Below are 17,321 nucleotides of genomic sequence, written 5' to 3'. Positions count from 1 at the left end.
AAAGAAATGCTTATTTTGTTGTTTGGTGGTTTATCTTTTCCCCTGCAGACTCCAGGACGAACACACTGTTGAAGACATATAGTCATATGGCGACATTGCCAGAGCTACTACAACGGAGTTGAAATCCAGTGAGGAAGAAGAGGCCCAGATCAACAGCAGCGTCAATAGACCAACTGCATCTCAAACGTGGTGCTCTTTCAGTACCTTCCCTGTTGCTACTTACCTGTATCACTCACATTTCATTACAACTCGTTCTCGGGGTTCCCGAAAGGCCTGTTTTGAAAAGATAAAAAGAATAGCACATCCAATCCCAAATGATTGGAAAATGTATTTGCGCAACCTCCTGAAATAGACGGTGCTGAAAGCTTACAGCGGCGACCATCAGTTGCGGTAAGTTTCATATGTGGCAAAAGGGATACAAAGAGGGGAACTTTCTCATTCAGTAGAGCAGGGTTATGCAGAATTGAATTGGTTATTTTTGGGGAGTTTTTCCTGATCCAATGTGCGGTCCTGAGACAGGGATGTCGTATGTGTACAGATTGTAAAGCCCTCTGAGGCAAATTTGTAATTAGTGATATTGGGCTATACAAAATAAACTGAATTGAAACTTAATTGAATTGAATTGAGTGACACAGCTGATTATGGATTATGTAGTTCTCTCGTGCTTCCTCAAAGACACTCTTGCTGTAGGTCCGAGGTGTGAATACACATCCTTCTCCCCCTTCCGCTGATTGTATTTCAGCCGCTAATATAAACGTGTGAAGACAAAAAACCCTCCTCTCTATCCGCAAGGCTGCTCTTCCAGCTGCAGCAAAATCCAATCTTCTTGATTGGATCTCAGATATAATATGGAAGTGTCAAATCTAGACCGTAGACAGCAACGCTCTCCCTCCTTGTCATAATCACTTGGATGTGGAAATGGTTTTCTCCTCCGTGCTAAGGTGTTTGAGGTAGACACGTCTGATTGGTGGTGGGAGGCTGTAGGTGGGCCCTGCTCCAGCACACGGCATAAGAATGGCTCCCATCATGCCCCCCGACTGCTCCATTGTTATGCTAATGTATAGCACATTATGCTGTTCATAAAACCCAGGCTTTTCCCCGTTTTTCTTGCCTTTTCTATATTCTATATTTAGCTTCTATTGTTCCTGCAATCACAGTTGTCATCTTTGACAAGCGACCCAAAAGAAATCGCCCAAGCGCACACTATCGTGCACAGACGCACAATCACACACTCCCACGTGTGCGCGGCAAAGTAAAGGCGAAGTGAGCATCTTTGTGGATCTCGGGAGAGGAGAACTCGGGCGGTTCATTCGCGCAATCGTGCTTTTCTTCTGACATTTTCCAGTTGATTGGAGTTGTCATCGGACTCGCGGGCTATCGCACAAGCTGGGGGAAGTGTGCACACACAAACACACGCACGGGCCCAGACTCCATAACACACAAATCAGTCCAATGCCCATATGCAAATGTACCAGGAGTTTGCATACTGTTAAGCCTGGGGACAATCCTTCATGAATAATGGAGTCACGTATGACAGACGGATGAGGATTGGGAAGCGCCATCATGCGGGAGAAAAAAGAATGTGGGTGTCACACTGAAACTCTTTCATCGGATTGCGAGGAGGTCAACTCCCTTGATGAATTCCTCTTCAGGGAGAATGTAGGAGAGAGGAAGAACGCAAAGGTGATTTTTGCCACTGAGATGTTAATAATCAATCAGAGTATCATTGCGGCAATCAGTCTGACCGTGATTTTGCCTGTGATGGCAACGGACAATATATCAGGGGTTCATCGGAGGTTGAGGTAGGCGGTTGGGGTTCATGGCGTAGTCGGGGGTTCATGGCGTAGTCGGGGGTTCATGGCGTGGTCGGGGGTTCATGGCGTAGTCGGCGGTTGATGGTGTAGTCGGGGGTTCATGGCGTAGTCGGGGGTTCATGGCGTAGTCGGGGGTTCATGGCGTGGTCGGGGGTTCATGGCGTGGTCGGGGGTTCATGGCGTAGTCGGCGGTTGATGGTGTAGTCGGGGGTTCATGGCGTAGTCGGGGGTTCATGGCGTAGTCGGAGGTTCATGGCGTTGTCGGGGGTTCATGGCGTAGTCGGGGGTTCATGCACGCAGCCCAAGCCCGCTCAGTCGTGATTGGTTATGACTACTAATACTACTACAAGCGGAAACCAGGACGCTTCAGATTCCAAAATCGTGTCTCGTAGCCAACGGATGTGCAAATATCTGCTTCTACAGACCATTGACACTTTGTTTCAGCACATTTCTTGTTCCCAGTGTTCACCTGTGTATGTACGAGGAATCAGAAAGTTTCTTATGTTTTGAGTCGACATGTCAAAGTGCATCATACTTTGCCAGCCGTACAATTCATGGCTATCTTTGTTTTATTTGTTATAAATACTTTGGAAGAATGTTGCCTTTGGGTCCAACTTTTTGTACTTTTTTTAATGAAAATATTAGCAGAATAGGCATGGCATTGCGGGTGGTTGTTTTACAACCAAAAGTACCAAAAGTCGAAGCAAAAAAATTAATCGGTGCGTCTCTGAGAATTGTGAATAAAAATACAGATCAAATCTAAATCTGAAAGACCGGATGTGATTTTCATTTGGACGTCGTGCCAAGGAGCCGATGAATTCCTACAGCGTGGACACGTTCCAAAGTACGGAGTCTGTGGTGCCACTGAAGGGCTGCAGAGGACGGCAGAGGGAGAGTCTCTGGGGCCGGGATGCTTTAGGAGCTAATCAGGCTAATGAGGAGCAGGTGTGCACTGAAGGCAGGTGGAGAGGAGTTGAGTGGGGATCAAGCAGGAGGAGCTGAGGACAGCTGCTGGAGTGGGAGGGAACGACACGGGTAAAGACAGGAAATAAGGCCAAAACACGAATTCCCTATATCAGGAATTAATAACCATCTGATCCCCAATCAGTTTGGGGGCATTTTTCCAGTTTTCCAAATACAGAGAGGATCAAAACATGTATTTGGTGCTGTATAACACAGTCCCCATGCCAGAAATCATAAACATTTCTTTTGAAAGGGCAAGTTGAATTACCTTTGATAATTTCTTTTACAAAAATTGGAAAACCCTGTGCAGGTGTTACCAATGTTGGGGGGGTTGATATTCGTACAGCCTCTCCTCAATGCTCTGAGTTCAGTCAAAGTTTCACAGTCTTGTTGTCACGTGACTGTTGGTCTCAGGCTTCCTCACACTGAGGAGCGCAGAATGTAATGTTTTTTTTACAGAATCTGGTAAAAGCAAGTGATGATAAAATGTTTTTGATATACAGTTTTAAGCTTTGTTTTGGTTTCATTAGTCAAACATGATGTGTTCAAAGGACGTCGGAAAGTTTGAAAAAATACCTTTTTTTTACAGCTTCTGGCTAGAATAAACGTTTACATTTTTGTTTAAAGGAAACATGCCTTTAAATCCCGCCGGCTGGTTTTGGGGTTCAGACGGTTGCTCTTGTTGCCTGAGAGTGAGGTTTTAATTGTCCGAATGTTGATAATGTGACTCGTGATTGCTGGCATCAGTGTAATATTATTAGAAGCTAATTTAATTATTAGTATTTAGTATAATCTGTTTTGCCACTCCCCATCACCATCTGTCCATCCATTTTGTATTCTTCCCCTCTGTGCGTATTTGCATGTGCAAGATAGATAGATGCAGACAGACAGACAGGCAGACAGGCAGACAGATCGGTGCGTCTGCGGTCGTGCTTATGAGACGGAGCAGTGAAAAAAAGGGCAGAGGATAATAAGGGATAATCGCGGCTTTATCCGGTCGCTGCCAATCACGCCGGATGGAGGATTGAGAGACGGGGACAGCGGGCCGTGCAGCCCCACGTCGATACGCCCGACCAGCCGTGCGCTCCCACTTGCGATAGCCTGTAATAAGAGCTTTAACCCATAGATGAGAACCCTAATCCAGCCATCCACTCACACTCACACTCTGGCCTCTTCCCACACTGATCCAGGATCCCTCTGTTTCTGCTTAACGGGGAGACAGACGGAAAGAGACGCCTCTACTTCGAGGAAGAAAAGGGGGGAATGTGAGGAGGTGGAGAGAGAGAGATGGAGAGTATGAGCAGGATGAGGGCAGAGAGGGGGGTGGGGGGGGGGGCTGGATGGAGGGAAGGGAGGAAAATGCAAAGAGACATGAAAATATGGGGGAGCAGAGGAGACGAACGGGGTCATACTTCATATTTTACTGAACGCAAAAGAGAGAGCAAGAAGCCGGCGAGAAAGGACCATTTATATCTGAATCAGTGTTTGGTAACCTAGTTTCTCCTCCACAAAGACCTGGGAAAGCTGCAGAATAAAAGCAGTGAGACAGAGAAAAGGGAGATGGATAGAGAGAGTGTGGGTGATGATGAAGCAGCTAAATTGTCATGGTTACCATCGCCGGTGCGGTGTGTGTGTGTGTGTGTGTGTGTGTGTGTGTGTGTGTGTGTGTGTGTGTGTGTGTGTGTGCAGAGCACAGGGCTTGTAAGGTCCAAAATGTCATGTGATATACTTTATGTAGACATGGTGTAATCCTGGTGATTTGTGTTTTCTTTACACAACAAGAGCTGTTTAGAAAGTGCAAAATACATGACACACAGAAACACCTCGATTATTAATTTAACACTGCATCAGACAGGTCACGCTGTAAATGAGGAGATTTTTAAAAAAAATTTCTCACAATATCTCCAAACTGAGACACATCTGTATAGAACGCACAGAGACACTGGCGTAAATCTCCACCCCCCCTTGAGCTTAAGATGCTTTTAATACATTGGGACGTCAAGCCGGCATGCAATGCTGCGTCACTGGCTCCCCTTCGTATTACTCACGGTACACGGTGTGTTTATTACTCGTTTACATCCCTCAGTGTGTGGTTTCTTTTCTTTTTTTAAAGCAATGTATCTTTGGCACCGTGAAGTGAGAGTGATGGTTGAATCTATAGTTTAACAAAAGGCACCCAGCAGTCCACAGCTCCTCTCTGAACAGTAAGAGTTTATTACACTACACGTTCCTCGGAAAAAAATGTGGTTTTTAACTGACTGTATTTATCATTAACATTTCATCCCTTTTTTTTCTCCAGGATTTCCTCTTTTTGATCCTCGTTTGTCATCTTTTGTCGACTCGGTCGTACGTGCAGACGCACATGTCACACTTTTAGAAAAGAGGCAAAAAGCAGCGTCGACTGTCACAGTGTCACAAAAGGTAGAAAGATCAAAGAAAGCCAATTTCTCTGGAGTTTCTCCCATCGCTCAAAACACAAACACATGCTCTTCTGCGGCGCCCCACATCCTTTTAATATTTCTATAGTCCCCAAAGTTGCTATCCACTCTTGGCAAAACAGTCTCAGCGACACACACAAGGTTGTGCACAAACACATTGTGTTTCACAGTGTGATCTCTGCTCTCTGAGGCACTTTGTGCCAGTCATTCCTCATCTGCCCCTTTCATCAGCTCCTCCATTTTCTCCTGACACACACACACACACACACACACACACACACATATACACGTCAGCCTGTCTCCTAATAACACCATCTTCTCTGACGAGTTGAGATCTCTCTTCATCTCTCTGACTATCCGAGGGAGCCTAAAAATCATAGCGATTGCCTCGAGAAAACAGTCAACATCTGTTCAACGCTAATTGGCTGTCGAGTGGTTTTCACCTTGTTCCAGTTGATGTCCACTAGAGCAGTGGTTCTCAAAAAAAGATATACATTTATATATATATATATATATATATATATATATATATATATATATATATATTTAAAATTAGCATCCATTAAAAAATCGTTTGAAAATAGTTATTTCATAAATATTAAATAAAATATTAATAGGTAATACACTGAATTTGATATATTCTATATTACATCAGACTCTGATGGCACAGGGATGTGTACTACATTTGAACCTTATCTAACCTAATCTAATCTCATTTTAGTCTAAACCTAAACTAAAATATATGTTTTGATATTTGGGTTGAGTCCACCGGATTCAAACAAGAAACGTTGTGTTACCAGCAGACAGCTGTTTGTTCCCCATTGTGAAACGAGGAGTTTATTTGTCACGTAACTGGCATACTTCAGTAACGGCACTACCGTAGTTATCATAACCCAAGCGAAGCTCTTTTCCTCAATCTAACTAAGTTGTGTATGTTTTATTTTGAAAAAGACTGCATGACAATCTGGCGACTAATGTGATTTCTGTTTTGCTTATTTTTTCATCAAGCCAAACAGTTTCTAACTATTTCCCAAACGGAGCTCCGGCTAACAAGTTGCTGCTGTGGTCTTCCTTTGCGTGCCTGTTGTGTGGAGTCAACAAATGCTGTGCAGTGTTTTCAAAGTAGCATCCACAGACTGAGCGGCGTGGTCTGATGGCAGGCAAAGCGGTGGCAGCCGACACCTCAGCGAGGACAGCCGTGTCGTACATGATGCCACACTGACAGTCACCATCTGCACTACTGCTGCACCTCAGGGACACTCTCAAACGACCATCCTCTCCTCCGTCTGCGGCCGCCTCTCACTTTCAAAGCAGAGGAACCTCTTGTGTTTCAGGATCAGCCCATCTCATCTTCTTCCTAGAAAGTGTGGCTCGTTTTCCGATCTCTCCCCACTTTATTATTTTATTTTTTTGTTGGATCCTCCGGTCATTATTTTGTTCTCTCACACATACACACAGCATTTCTTTTCATTCACTTTCCATTAGCCTTGTGCCAAGTGCATTGAATGTTGTTTGACATCCTTTTGTTTGCTCGTGTCTCTGCATGTGTGCCTTTTGTGCTTGTTGATTTTGTTTTGGTATGGAACTTGTTTTTTTACACCAGTGACAAAACGACAATGAGATCTATGGACTGCAGTTGCTGTACTGTAAATGTTGAATGGCATTTATTGTTGCTTTGACTTGTTTCCTGCGGTTTGAGAGCCGTTCTGCTGAGATGAAGCAGTGTGAATGAAAACGGAAGATGGAGAGACGCGCTGCCGGTTGAGGCAAGACGCTATATCGTCATTAAGATTCCATAAAACAAAGTTGTCATTATGATTACTCGGCATATCAATGTAATATATTGTCATAAAACCATTGAAACAGTGTTTTTCATTTTTTTATCACGATATATATTCCATTACAGCGCATTGTATAATACCATAAATACCCCCTGGCCACAATATCAGCCAACATGGTGGTGATGGTGTTGTATTTGATGCCTTAAAATGTCAAATTAACATTAATGTATATTTGAACATGGCCAAAGGCCACAAGACCACAGCATAACACCGGCATTAATGTATCTTTTTCTTGTCCACCATCTAAAGCTGATGTGACACACACGTTACAAAACATGTAGAAGTGTGCCTGGACAATAAGAATTCAAGATATTAGTGAAGTAGAAAGCTCAATGCTGAACATAAAGCCTTAATTATTTCTGTTGACTCCTCAGATATCAAATTAACTCCCCAGCTGCCATTGAAACCATCTGCAAGCTTATTAGCATTTTAGTCAAAGACCAAGCGGTTGTAGCCTTTGTGTATTCTTTGCATGATTATTGATCCCTGCAGTCGTCTGAGCTGCGCGCTGCTGGAGAGGAGCACGGTTACGACAAAGCCCGGAGCTATCGATGCATTGTTATAGCTGTTTTCTATCACACACCTTTTTGTTGTGACTAAAGCAGAGCAGCGGGAAGCGACCTTTCGGTGAGATCAGTATGAAAAGGGATTAGTATCGACAGCTGAACTGCATGTGAACACGTGAGCTCGGGAGGAGTTGAGAGAAAGTAATTGAGCGAGCGATGAAGGAGTAGACATGGCAACTGCTTCCCCGATGGGGGGTGTGACGCGGACTTCATTCTGCATCACAGTGAGAGAACATGGAGAGTGGGAACAAGCCGATATTATTACCTGCAGCTTCTCACAATGCGTGAGCTTTCCAATTAGCTCCAGTCGTCAGGTGCCACGAAGACGGACAAATTGATTTCACATCCGATTTTCCTGTTCGTTCCCTTTTCTTTCTTTCTGTTATTCTTTTATCCACGTTTGTGCGTGCGTGTGTGTGTGTGTGTGTCTGTCTTTTATTGAATGGCATCTTCCCGTTGTAATGCGCACCACTCGCACTTGTTTTTGGCCACGCTGCTGCATGAACAGCTGTTGAGGCCAGCTTGGGAAGTTCAAAGTGAGCCTTTTGATAGTTTCAATTATGTTGCAATCATCCTCTTTCCTCTAATCTGTAATCTCAGCTGCATGCTGATTAATTACCATTTGCAAGTCTCTCATGCCTTCTGCCCTTTTGGCAAAGCTGACTATCATCGGTGGCTGCTGTCTCCTCCGCTCCTCTTCCTCCACCACCTCCTCCCACGAAAAAGGGAATGGGACCAGATTGGGCCATTCAGGTCCCAATTTTTAACACGGCTTGACCCATGAGAGTCCAATACCTACCTAGTGTCTCACCGAATGCCGTTGTGTTTTGTATAATATATAAACTGACCACAAATTGGGCAAGATTGGCAACGCCAAACTTCTCCCGAAGGCCGTGCCATCGGTGTGTGAATGTGCGTGAATGAATATTTCGATGAGAGGCAGGGTTGGCACCTTGCATGGCAGCCCCTTGAGTGCATGAGTGAGTGAATGTTGACATGTAAAGCACTTTGAGTGGCCTGGGGGACTTGAGAGGTGCTATAAAAAATGCAATTCCCAAATAGCGGGAACTAATAGCGGTTACTTTCTCGCCTGACAACATATTAAAACTTAATAAAGCAGCATATTAATAGCTTTTAACCTGGATCTAAAATCTCACTAGAGCGGTCTCAAGGCACCCAGACGCAAGCGTAGTCCACCTGACTCTCCGAACTTCATGGTAAGGTGAGCGGAGCACTGCAGAAGACAACCACACCTCATCTCTTACAAACCCTCTCATGACTTCGGGGCTGCATAACTTTGCGGCACTCGGGTCGCCTCGAAACTCCCAAAAAAAGGACATATTTCATGTTGACACACAAGGCCCGCAACCCCTCACAGAGACCTTCCACAACAGTCGGCGCTAAGGTGTAAAACCTCCACCTTCATCTGTCACGAGCAGCGCAGTGAGCTTTGGTGCAGTAGCATCCTGGCTCAGGGCCATGCATATTGGATGAGCATGTGACCTACATCATGACTCTGTCAGCAGGGGGGGGGGGGGAGGGGTTCCCCTGGTCAGATGGGTTCAGTGTCCAGGAATGTGCTTTACGTGGTGTTTAGCTGATTCATTCCCCAATCTGACTCTTTAAAGTGCTTTTCAAACTTGCGTCCTTTAAAAGGTGTTCTGGATGATGTTACGGCTATAATAGTAAATACATAATGGCACTTTTATTGAGGTGCGATCCGGGTGGGGTAAAACATGAATTAATGCATTTCAAATATTTAATGAAAATAGTACAAGATGTGTTTGATTTATGTTACCTGGCAAACCCAATGTTCACTTTTGCGGTTATTAACCCGCAGGTCATTATTAATGATGGTGTAGCCTTGTTTTAAAGAGCTGCTGTCAATGTGTACGGAATTAAAAAAAAAATAAAAAGAGAGAAATAGAGAGATAGAAGGTGTATGAGACATTGAGGTCGACAAACTCCCACTGATGAGAGTGAATGGGAGGTGTTAATGTTGGGATTTACTAAAGCGGCATAAATGCAGCCAAATGGTGAGGCAGCTATAAAGAATAAAAAGCAGAGCGGCCAAGGAGAAACGTAATCGTTGCGAGGCCGAGGGAGGGACACTTGTGAATAACTTCTGCTGCATGCGCACCACATTTAACTGACAGAATATTTGGTGAAGCGGATCAATCCTTAATCACAACGTTTTAGCTTTCTGTTTGACATAAATGTAAATATAATGTGTGCCGTCTCTCTCTTTTTTGTCCCAGATTCTGATCGGGGAAGTGACCAGTTTCTTTGTGAAGACGGAGGGAGCTCAGGAGAAGACCATAGTGACCGCCGACTGCTGTTATTTCAACCCTCTCCTCCGCAGGATTGTACGTTTTTTGGGTCAGTTCTAGTACTAAAGATCGGAGTTTCTGCAGCTCGGACTGAATAGAGCCTCTGTGCTCTGGGACCGAGGCTCATTTAGACTCTCAGGCCAGAGCGAGGGAGAGCTTGTCCTTCTCCTGTGGACTCATTTCTTCTCTCTTCATGTTCTGCTGATAATCTTTTTCATCCTCTCTGTTGCCTGTATTTATCCATGTTATGAATCTTAGAGATGGACCATAGATATGAAGCATAAATATCATGTCTGTCTGGCCTTTCACTCCCACACAGTTAGCAGTCAGCGTAAGCATTGAATCCACATTCAAGTGATTGTTTCTCATCCGACTCACATATTTTGTGTTTACATATGCACAACCCTCCCTCTCTTTCCCCCCACACCCCCACCCCCGTTACACAGGTGTCTACTCATTCGGGCTCTTCACCACCACCATCTTTGCCAATGCCGGTCAAGTGGTGACAGGAAACCAGACGCCGCACTTCCTGTCTGCCTGCAGGCCAAACTACACGGCTCTGGGCTGCCACTCTCCGCTGCACTACATCGCCGAGCGCCGGGCCTGCACCGGAAACCCCTACCTGGTGGCGTCCGCCCGCAAGTCCTTCCCTTCCAAAGACGCGGCGCTCAGCTTTTACTCAGCCATCTACACGGTGGTAGGGAAACTTTAGGGGGGGTGATGGGTGACAGGAGACGCACTTGGGGTGTAACCAAGGGGTTTATTAATGGTTGATGAATCGTTTACTGGTGCTTTAAAGATCTACTAGGAGGGGAAAGAGAAAATAACTTTACAACACACCTTGAATAAAGGCACCAAAAGTACAAACACATCTTCTGCTCTGCAAATGACCCTTCTCAAAGCCCCGCCCCTCAAACACAGACTGACCAATCATAGCGTAGCTTTGGCCAGCTCTGACCAGGGTTCTGACAATTTAGTGCAGTCATATTTTTTTCATTTTATAGGCTGGTTGAGTGGATTTGGAGCGAGTCGTGGTTAAACATTGTGTAACAGTGGTACTTTTAAAACATTACGTTTACACGTCAACGCTTGTGGAGCTAGCATTGGCCGAGTGCGTTGGCACACCATCATACAGGAACAGTGTTGTTCCTCAACTTCACTGTCGTCTGTCTCGATCTCCAGGTGATGTGGCACTGTGATCCGTGTTTTAACCTGTTTTCACTGCTGAGTCAGTTTGACCCTGAAAGCACAAGAGACTTTTTCTTACATTAGACACACACGATCTTCTCAGCTGGCTGAATTGAAGACTTGTACCTGGTCCACCTCACCGTGAACAAGTACCATGACGTTTTGACTTGATTTGTCCTACAGATGTACGTGACCCTGGTGTACCGGACCAAAGGGACCCGTCTGACCAAGCCCACCTTGTGCCTGGTGCTGCTGTCTCTGGCCGTGCTGGTTGGGGTGGTGAGGGTGACTGAACACAGAAACCACTGGAACGATGTCCTGGCTGGGTTTATCACCGGAGGGGCCATCGCTGCCTTCCTGGTGAGAGGGAGGAGGGAGGGAGGGCGATATGGGGAAAGGAGGGTGGAGGAAGAGATGGATGGAATTGCAGAGATTTGAGAAACACTTTGATGGACTCGCACACACTGTCACACCTATGAAAGTGAATGGACCGATCTGAGTCTTTACCATGGTACATTTAACAAGCGTAAATTGGTCTTGGGAACTCTTGGCCTATGTCAATTTTCTGCAAAAATATGTGGTGTATCCCTATCTTTTCATGCCTCCTACAATATGTAATTGTTTTTGTCTCTCATACGGCAAGTGTCCTCTTCAGTAATGTTCCTGTGCGCACTTTCACGCACCAGAAAACCCTCCATCTTCCAAGTGCAGTGGAGTGAATCTCTGTCCTCCTTTTACCTTTTAACTCTTTCCTTTGCTCTCCTTCAGGTTTCGTGTGTGATCAACAATTTCAAGCAGACCCAGATAGCAATGCAGACTCCTCCGCCTCCACAGCGTCCAGAGCACGCGATGGGGCTTCCTCTCCTCAGCCTGCCCCGCGTGGAGAGTCCACTCGAAAAGTTAAGTGGCCTCCAGGTAAGGGGTGGGGGAGAACATCATGGAAAAAAAACATTGATCAAGTAGTTGAAGTAATCTACAGCAGCACAATCATGATCATGTTTTTTGACTGAAAAGTGTCTTTTGGTGTGCAAATCGTTATTCGCCATGTTGGCGCCGTGGCTCTGGGAACGTCATGTGGTCAGTCCACCCTTTGGTCCAAAATTAAACATCAATAGAAACAGAATGGCTTTTTTCCGTGGTCATTTGACGAAAAGAAAATGGCGATTGTTGTTAGTTATTATGGGGACAACACGTGGCCATCCATGGAGCTGACGCAGCTCCATGGATGGCCGACTAGTTGGCCATGTGTGTTTTGACCTTTCTCCGGAGCGGAGGGGAATGGGGGCGGAGGCAACGATTGACCCCGCGCTGTCGAGCATTGTGGGATTAGCAAGCTGGCTAACGAGTGCACTAGCGTATAAGCTATCTAGCTAATTCCACCATGCTGTAATGCAACACTGGTTCCAGAAATGTTACCAAACAAAGTCACTTATCTAGCGATGAAGCATTAAGTTGTTAAACGTTACTGTTTTAGTCTCTACGCTTTGAAATTACTACTCAATCGCGAGAAGATGAATCCTGCTGACTTTTTCCCCAAGCGCCACCATGAGGCTGACATTTGTGCTTTTGAACGACATATTTCGAGAGACAGTATTCCTACACGCATTCATGCTGCTCCCCAGGATCATTTAAATTTGGATTTTGCGTTTTTGTTTCTGACCAAATACCTATAAAACTAATAGCATTGCCATCAGGTCCAGCAGTGCTTTGAATTTAGTGATTCATATGTTTGTATGTTAACATGATAAACTAAACATGATGCACACTGTGCCTCACAGAGCCGCTAACCTTGTTTTTTCTAAATGTGTGTCAGGATGTCTTTGACTCTTTTTGGCCTCACCGATATGTTTGGTTGTTTCATGTAGGCCTATGTGGATTTATGCTTATTTCTGTCTCTGTTGTTTACACCCCATCTCTTGCTAGACATAATAATAATAATAATAATAATAATAATAATAATAATAATGCATTTAATTTATAAAGCGCTTTTCATAATACTCAAAGATACTTTACATAATTAAAACATCCTAAAAGCTCAAAATAAATAAATAAGAATAGCTAAAATACAGGTAAAACAAATAAAACAAATAAATAGGGACTTTCTGAGTCGCTCGGACCCTAATAAGAAAACAAAAACAAACAATCACATTAAAAGCAGTTCTGAACAGGTGGGTTTTGATTTGCGATTTTGAATAAGGAAAGATCAGCGCAGTCTCGGATGAGTTTGGGGAGAGAGTTCCAGAGGCAGGGGGCAGATATGGAGAAGGCTCTGTCACCCCACGTCCGGTGCTTGGTCCTATGTGGGATGGACAGGTAGATCGGCATCAGAGGAGCTGAGCCGACGGGATGGAGTGTGGTGGTGGAGCAGGTCGGTGAGGTAGGAGGGGGCCTGATTATGGAGGGCTTTGTGAGTGAGGAGAAGGATTTTGTATTGGATCCGTTGTGGGACGGGGAGCCAGTGAAGGCTCTGGAGAACAGGGGTGATGTGATCACGGGAACGGGAGTGGGTGAGCAGGCGAGCAGCAGAGTTCTGGATGTATTGGAGTTTGTTTAGGATTTTGGAAGATGTGCCATAAAGAATACTATTGCAATAGTCAATTCTGGAGGTGATGAAGGCGTGGATTAAAGTTTCAGCAGCAGATGAGGAAAGGGATGGGCGGAGACGGGCAATGTTTTTTAGGTGGAAGAAGGAGGTTCTGGTGATTTGTTTGATGTGATGTTCAAATGAGAGGTTGCTGTCAAACATGACTCCGAGGTTGCGGATGTGTGGGGAGGGAGACAGAGTGGAGTTGGCAATGGTGAGGCAGAAGTTGTGACTGGTTTTGGTGAGAGACATCATCATTTTTGCATTCTTGTCCTTCGCCGTCTCAGTCAAGTGAAGTTTCTTTGCTCTATTCCCCCAGGTTTCTAACTTCCCTCGTGTTTTTAAATGTTTGATGCACTTTATCTTTTCCCCTCTCTCTCCTAACCTTCTTCCCTTGTCCTCTCCCCTCCTGTTAGGCTCCAGGGCTACCGTATTCTGAGATCACATGACCATCAGCCAATCCCGTCCCCCGCCCCTCCCGATGTGCTCCTCCCCTCTCGGCGTTGCCTCACCAGCGCAGTCTAGACCTGCCCACTGAATGCCCCCCGCCCTGCCCTGCCCACCCCGTAGGACGACATCCTCTCAGACGAGTGAAATCCACGCAGGTCTGAACCAATCAAAGGAGGCACAACAGCAACACGTGCGCGTGGCACGCACGGCTGAAACCTGTCTTCTGCTAAGGACCGGTAGGAGAGGATACGTCTATGTCCCGTTCTGTCCTGTTTGTCCTCCACGATGGCCTCCTTTTTCTTTCAGGTGATAAAAGACCCAATGAAAGAGCCCGCCAAAGCCAGAGCTGTTGAAGCAATACTGTGTCCCTATTTCCTTGTCCTGTTTTCCACAAAGACTCACAACAGTGACTCTAAAGACTGTTGGCTGGTGATGACTTGATGAAACACTTGATCAGATCAAAGTAATTCAGCAAAGCTGAGAGTTTGTGGATCGAAGAAAATTCAAGATCGCCATCCTCAACAGACCATTTTGCACTCAGGACAAAACAGTGTGGGGGAAAAGGGCCAATATAAAAAAGACCTTTCATGGACTCAAAATGCAGGTACCGTCAAGTATTATGGTACCGATTTGTATTTATGTCCGCAAAACAAACAGTCGAAGAGGAAAGCACCTTTGCAAATTAAGGCACAGATGAACCAATTTAGTGTTCAGTAATCTGCTGTGTCTTATTTGTTTACGGGGGAGTTGGGTTTGATCTCTCTGCCGTGTATTGTGACAGAAGAGAGATTCATTCACACTATGGTTGTGCTTGTGATACCACCGTCAGCTAATTCCCCCCTGAGCTGGACTTTCATCGGCTCTCCAAATGACTTTTACTTACTATTCAGGTGTGTGTGTGTTTTCTAAACGTCTGTAGGTTCCACGTCCATGCTGTGAAATAATTGGAAGGTTTTATCGTACGACTTACTGCCTATTTCCCATGTGGACTTCTCTTCTTCTTTTTATTTCACCACCTGCATCTAAATGTCAACGCATTCACCCCCTTGGCTTCCCCAAGCGATTGTGTTAAAAGAGTAGTTCTGCACCAATTGTCGATGCCACGCTGTGATCCGTCCCGTCCAGTTATTTCCTCGCACTGACTTTAGGGAACCAATGGCACAGACAAGTGTGTAACGCAGAGGTAGGACCTCTAAGTTTTGTATAGTTTTGTACAGTAAATAGGTTTCTTTACACGGTATATACTACATTATCATTATGTTTAAATAGTGTGAACAATGTGAAGCGACCTGAACCTGTCCTGGAGGAACATGAGCAGAGGCCTGTTCTGAAGCGGGATTCAAACCGCATACACTCGCTGTTTGGCTCACAACTCGGTTCAAAAGGACACCGCCGGCAGGTTATTCTAGTAGGAGAGTACGCAATGCGTTATATACAGAAGACATTTCGTTAGGCGTGTGTGTGTGTGTGTGTGTGCGTGTGTGTGCGCGTGTGTGTGCGTGCGTGCGTGTGTGTGTGTGTGTGTGCGTGCTTATTGGGATTTGTGTGTATGTTTATAATGTGCACATGGTATGGCAGCAAAACTGTTAATTTGGCAATCTGTTTTCTTAAGTTAAACTGTCAAAGGTAGCTGCTATAATTACACACTTTTGCTTGTGTGTAACTACAGGCTTTCAAAGGACCCCTGCGAAGGTGTCCCAAACAATGCCCGTTAAAGCAGAAGGTGCTCATTATAGCTCGGAGATTACCTAAAGAAAAACTTTTCCGTCTGGATTCTTTTTTTTTGTAAACAACTGAAAGGGTGGAGAACACCGTAACTGTCCAAAATAATGTTATTTTCATGTTAATGTGTGTTTTGTATTTATTTACCTAAATAAATTGCAATTACAACACATCGCTGCATGCGTTCACTTGATTTGTTGTAATTCCTTGCATATCAGTCAGGATAATGAACCCTGTAAGTGAAAGTATTAAGAGACATATTGGGGGATATCAACCTGCCTTGAAAGGTAAAGCACAGGTGTTACGAATAACACTAACAATGCCTCTGTTCTATTGAAGCATAAATTGGCAAGTCACGCCGGTGTAAAGCACCACTCCTTTTATTGTTTACAGCTGTGCATTTCCTACTGTGGCATATCAAAATGACAAAAAGAGCATCCTACGCTGGGAGAGCTGTGCAGGTTGAATATGTGTTTAAGGACAAAATTAAGAAACTAAAAAACGTGTACATTGGGTACATGGTGGGAGTGTGTGCATACAGCACACACTCCCACCATGTACCCATCTAGTGTCAGTGCCTGCGTGTCAATACATGCTTCTTAGTGTGTTTTTTCTAAATAAACGTCCATCTTCACAGCGAGTTAGGTGTAAGTTACAAAACCACTTGGTTAGGTCTCTGGAGATCACTCCATGCGGAAAAGAAGAAAGGGATACTTGGACAAGAATATATGTGTTAATGTGTGGAGATGGTACTCTATGTCAACAACTATGCATATACTGGAATGGTCTTTCTAGCTAAATCAAATGTTGTTTCTCAATCAACTATTCTTTTTTAAATATAGTGGATTTATTCCATTTTTAAAAAGTAACTTAAGGAAATTAAGTAAATAAAACATTAAAAAACAAAGACCTCTCAGAGATGTCCGCTGGCTCATGTCTGTCAGCAGACTTGCTGTAAGAGCGACTTTATCGGGGAGTTGTATGTAACAACAACAAAATGCCCCATGATTTACTGTGAGGAGGACCAAACACAACAATATCTACTCGTGGTCTGTTACAGAGCTCAAGAGGTCAGGTGCATGCTTCAAGGCCTTGGCCTAGTTTTCCATGTTAATTATAATTATGTTATGTATGCTCTGTTGGATAAGAAAGAAGTTCGGTAACACTTTATAATAACTACACGCTATTTAGCATTAGTTAAAACATTGTTCAAACATTAACACTATATATAAGTATATAATTCATTATTTATTCATAAATATTTTCTTCTTGATTAATAAGCTTGACTATTATGCGTTTCATGATTGGATTTTCATACTTTATAAATGATGTATTCCCTATTTGTAAATTAAGTAATATATATTACAAACACATTGTTAAGGACTGGCGGCCTGTCCAGGGTGTCCCCTGCCTTCGCCCTATGTT

General features: G+C 44.5%; 1 protein-coding gene across 1 annotated transcript in view; it reads left to right on the top strand.

Annotated features, from left to right (window-relative positions):
* plppr2b (phospholipid phosphatase related 2b) overlaps positions 1 to 14,249 on the top strand; it is a 36,812-nt gene extending 22,563 nt beyond the window's left edge. The window contains exons 4-8 of the mRNA XM_034539932.1: positions 9,881 to 10,001; positions 10,399 to 10,649; positions 11,324 to 11,500; positions 11,909 to 12,039; positions 14,141 to 14,249. Coding sequence (XP_034395823.1) covers positions 9,881 to 10,001; positions 10,399 to 10,649; positions 11,324 to 11,500; positions 11,909 to 12,039; positions 14,141 to 14,249 — 789 coding nt within the window. The remainder of the gene's footprint in view (positions 1 to 9,880; positions 10,002 to 10,398; positions 10,650 to 11,323; positions 11,501 to 11,908; positions 12,040 to 14,140) is intronic.
* Positions 14,250 to 17,321: the final 3,072 nt, after the last annotated feature.

Source organism: Cyclopterus lumpus, chromosome 1, assembly GCF_009769545.1.
Source record: "Cyclopterus lumpus isolate fCycLum1 chromosome 1, fCycLum1.pri, whole genome shotgun sequence".
Lineage (NCBI taxonomy): Eukaryota > Metazoa > Chordata > Actinopteri > Perciformes > Cyclopteridae > Cyclopterus > Cyclopterus lumpus.
This window is presented reverse-complemented; position numbering and strand designations above follow the sequence as displayed.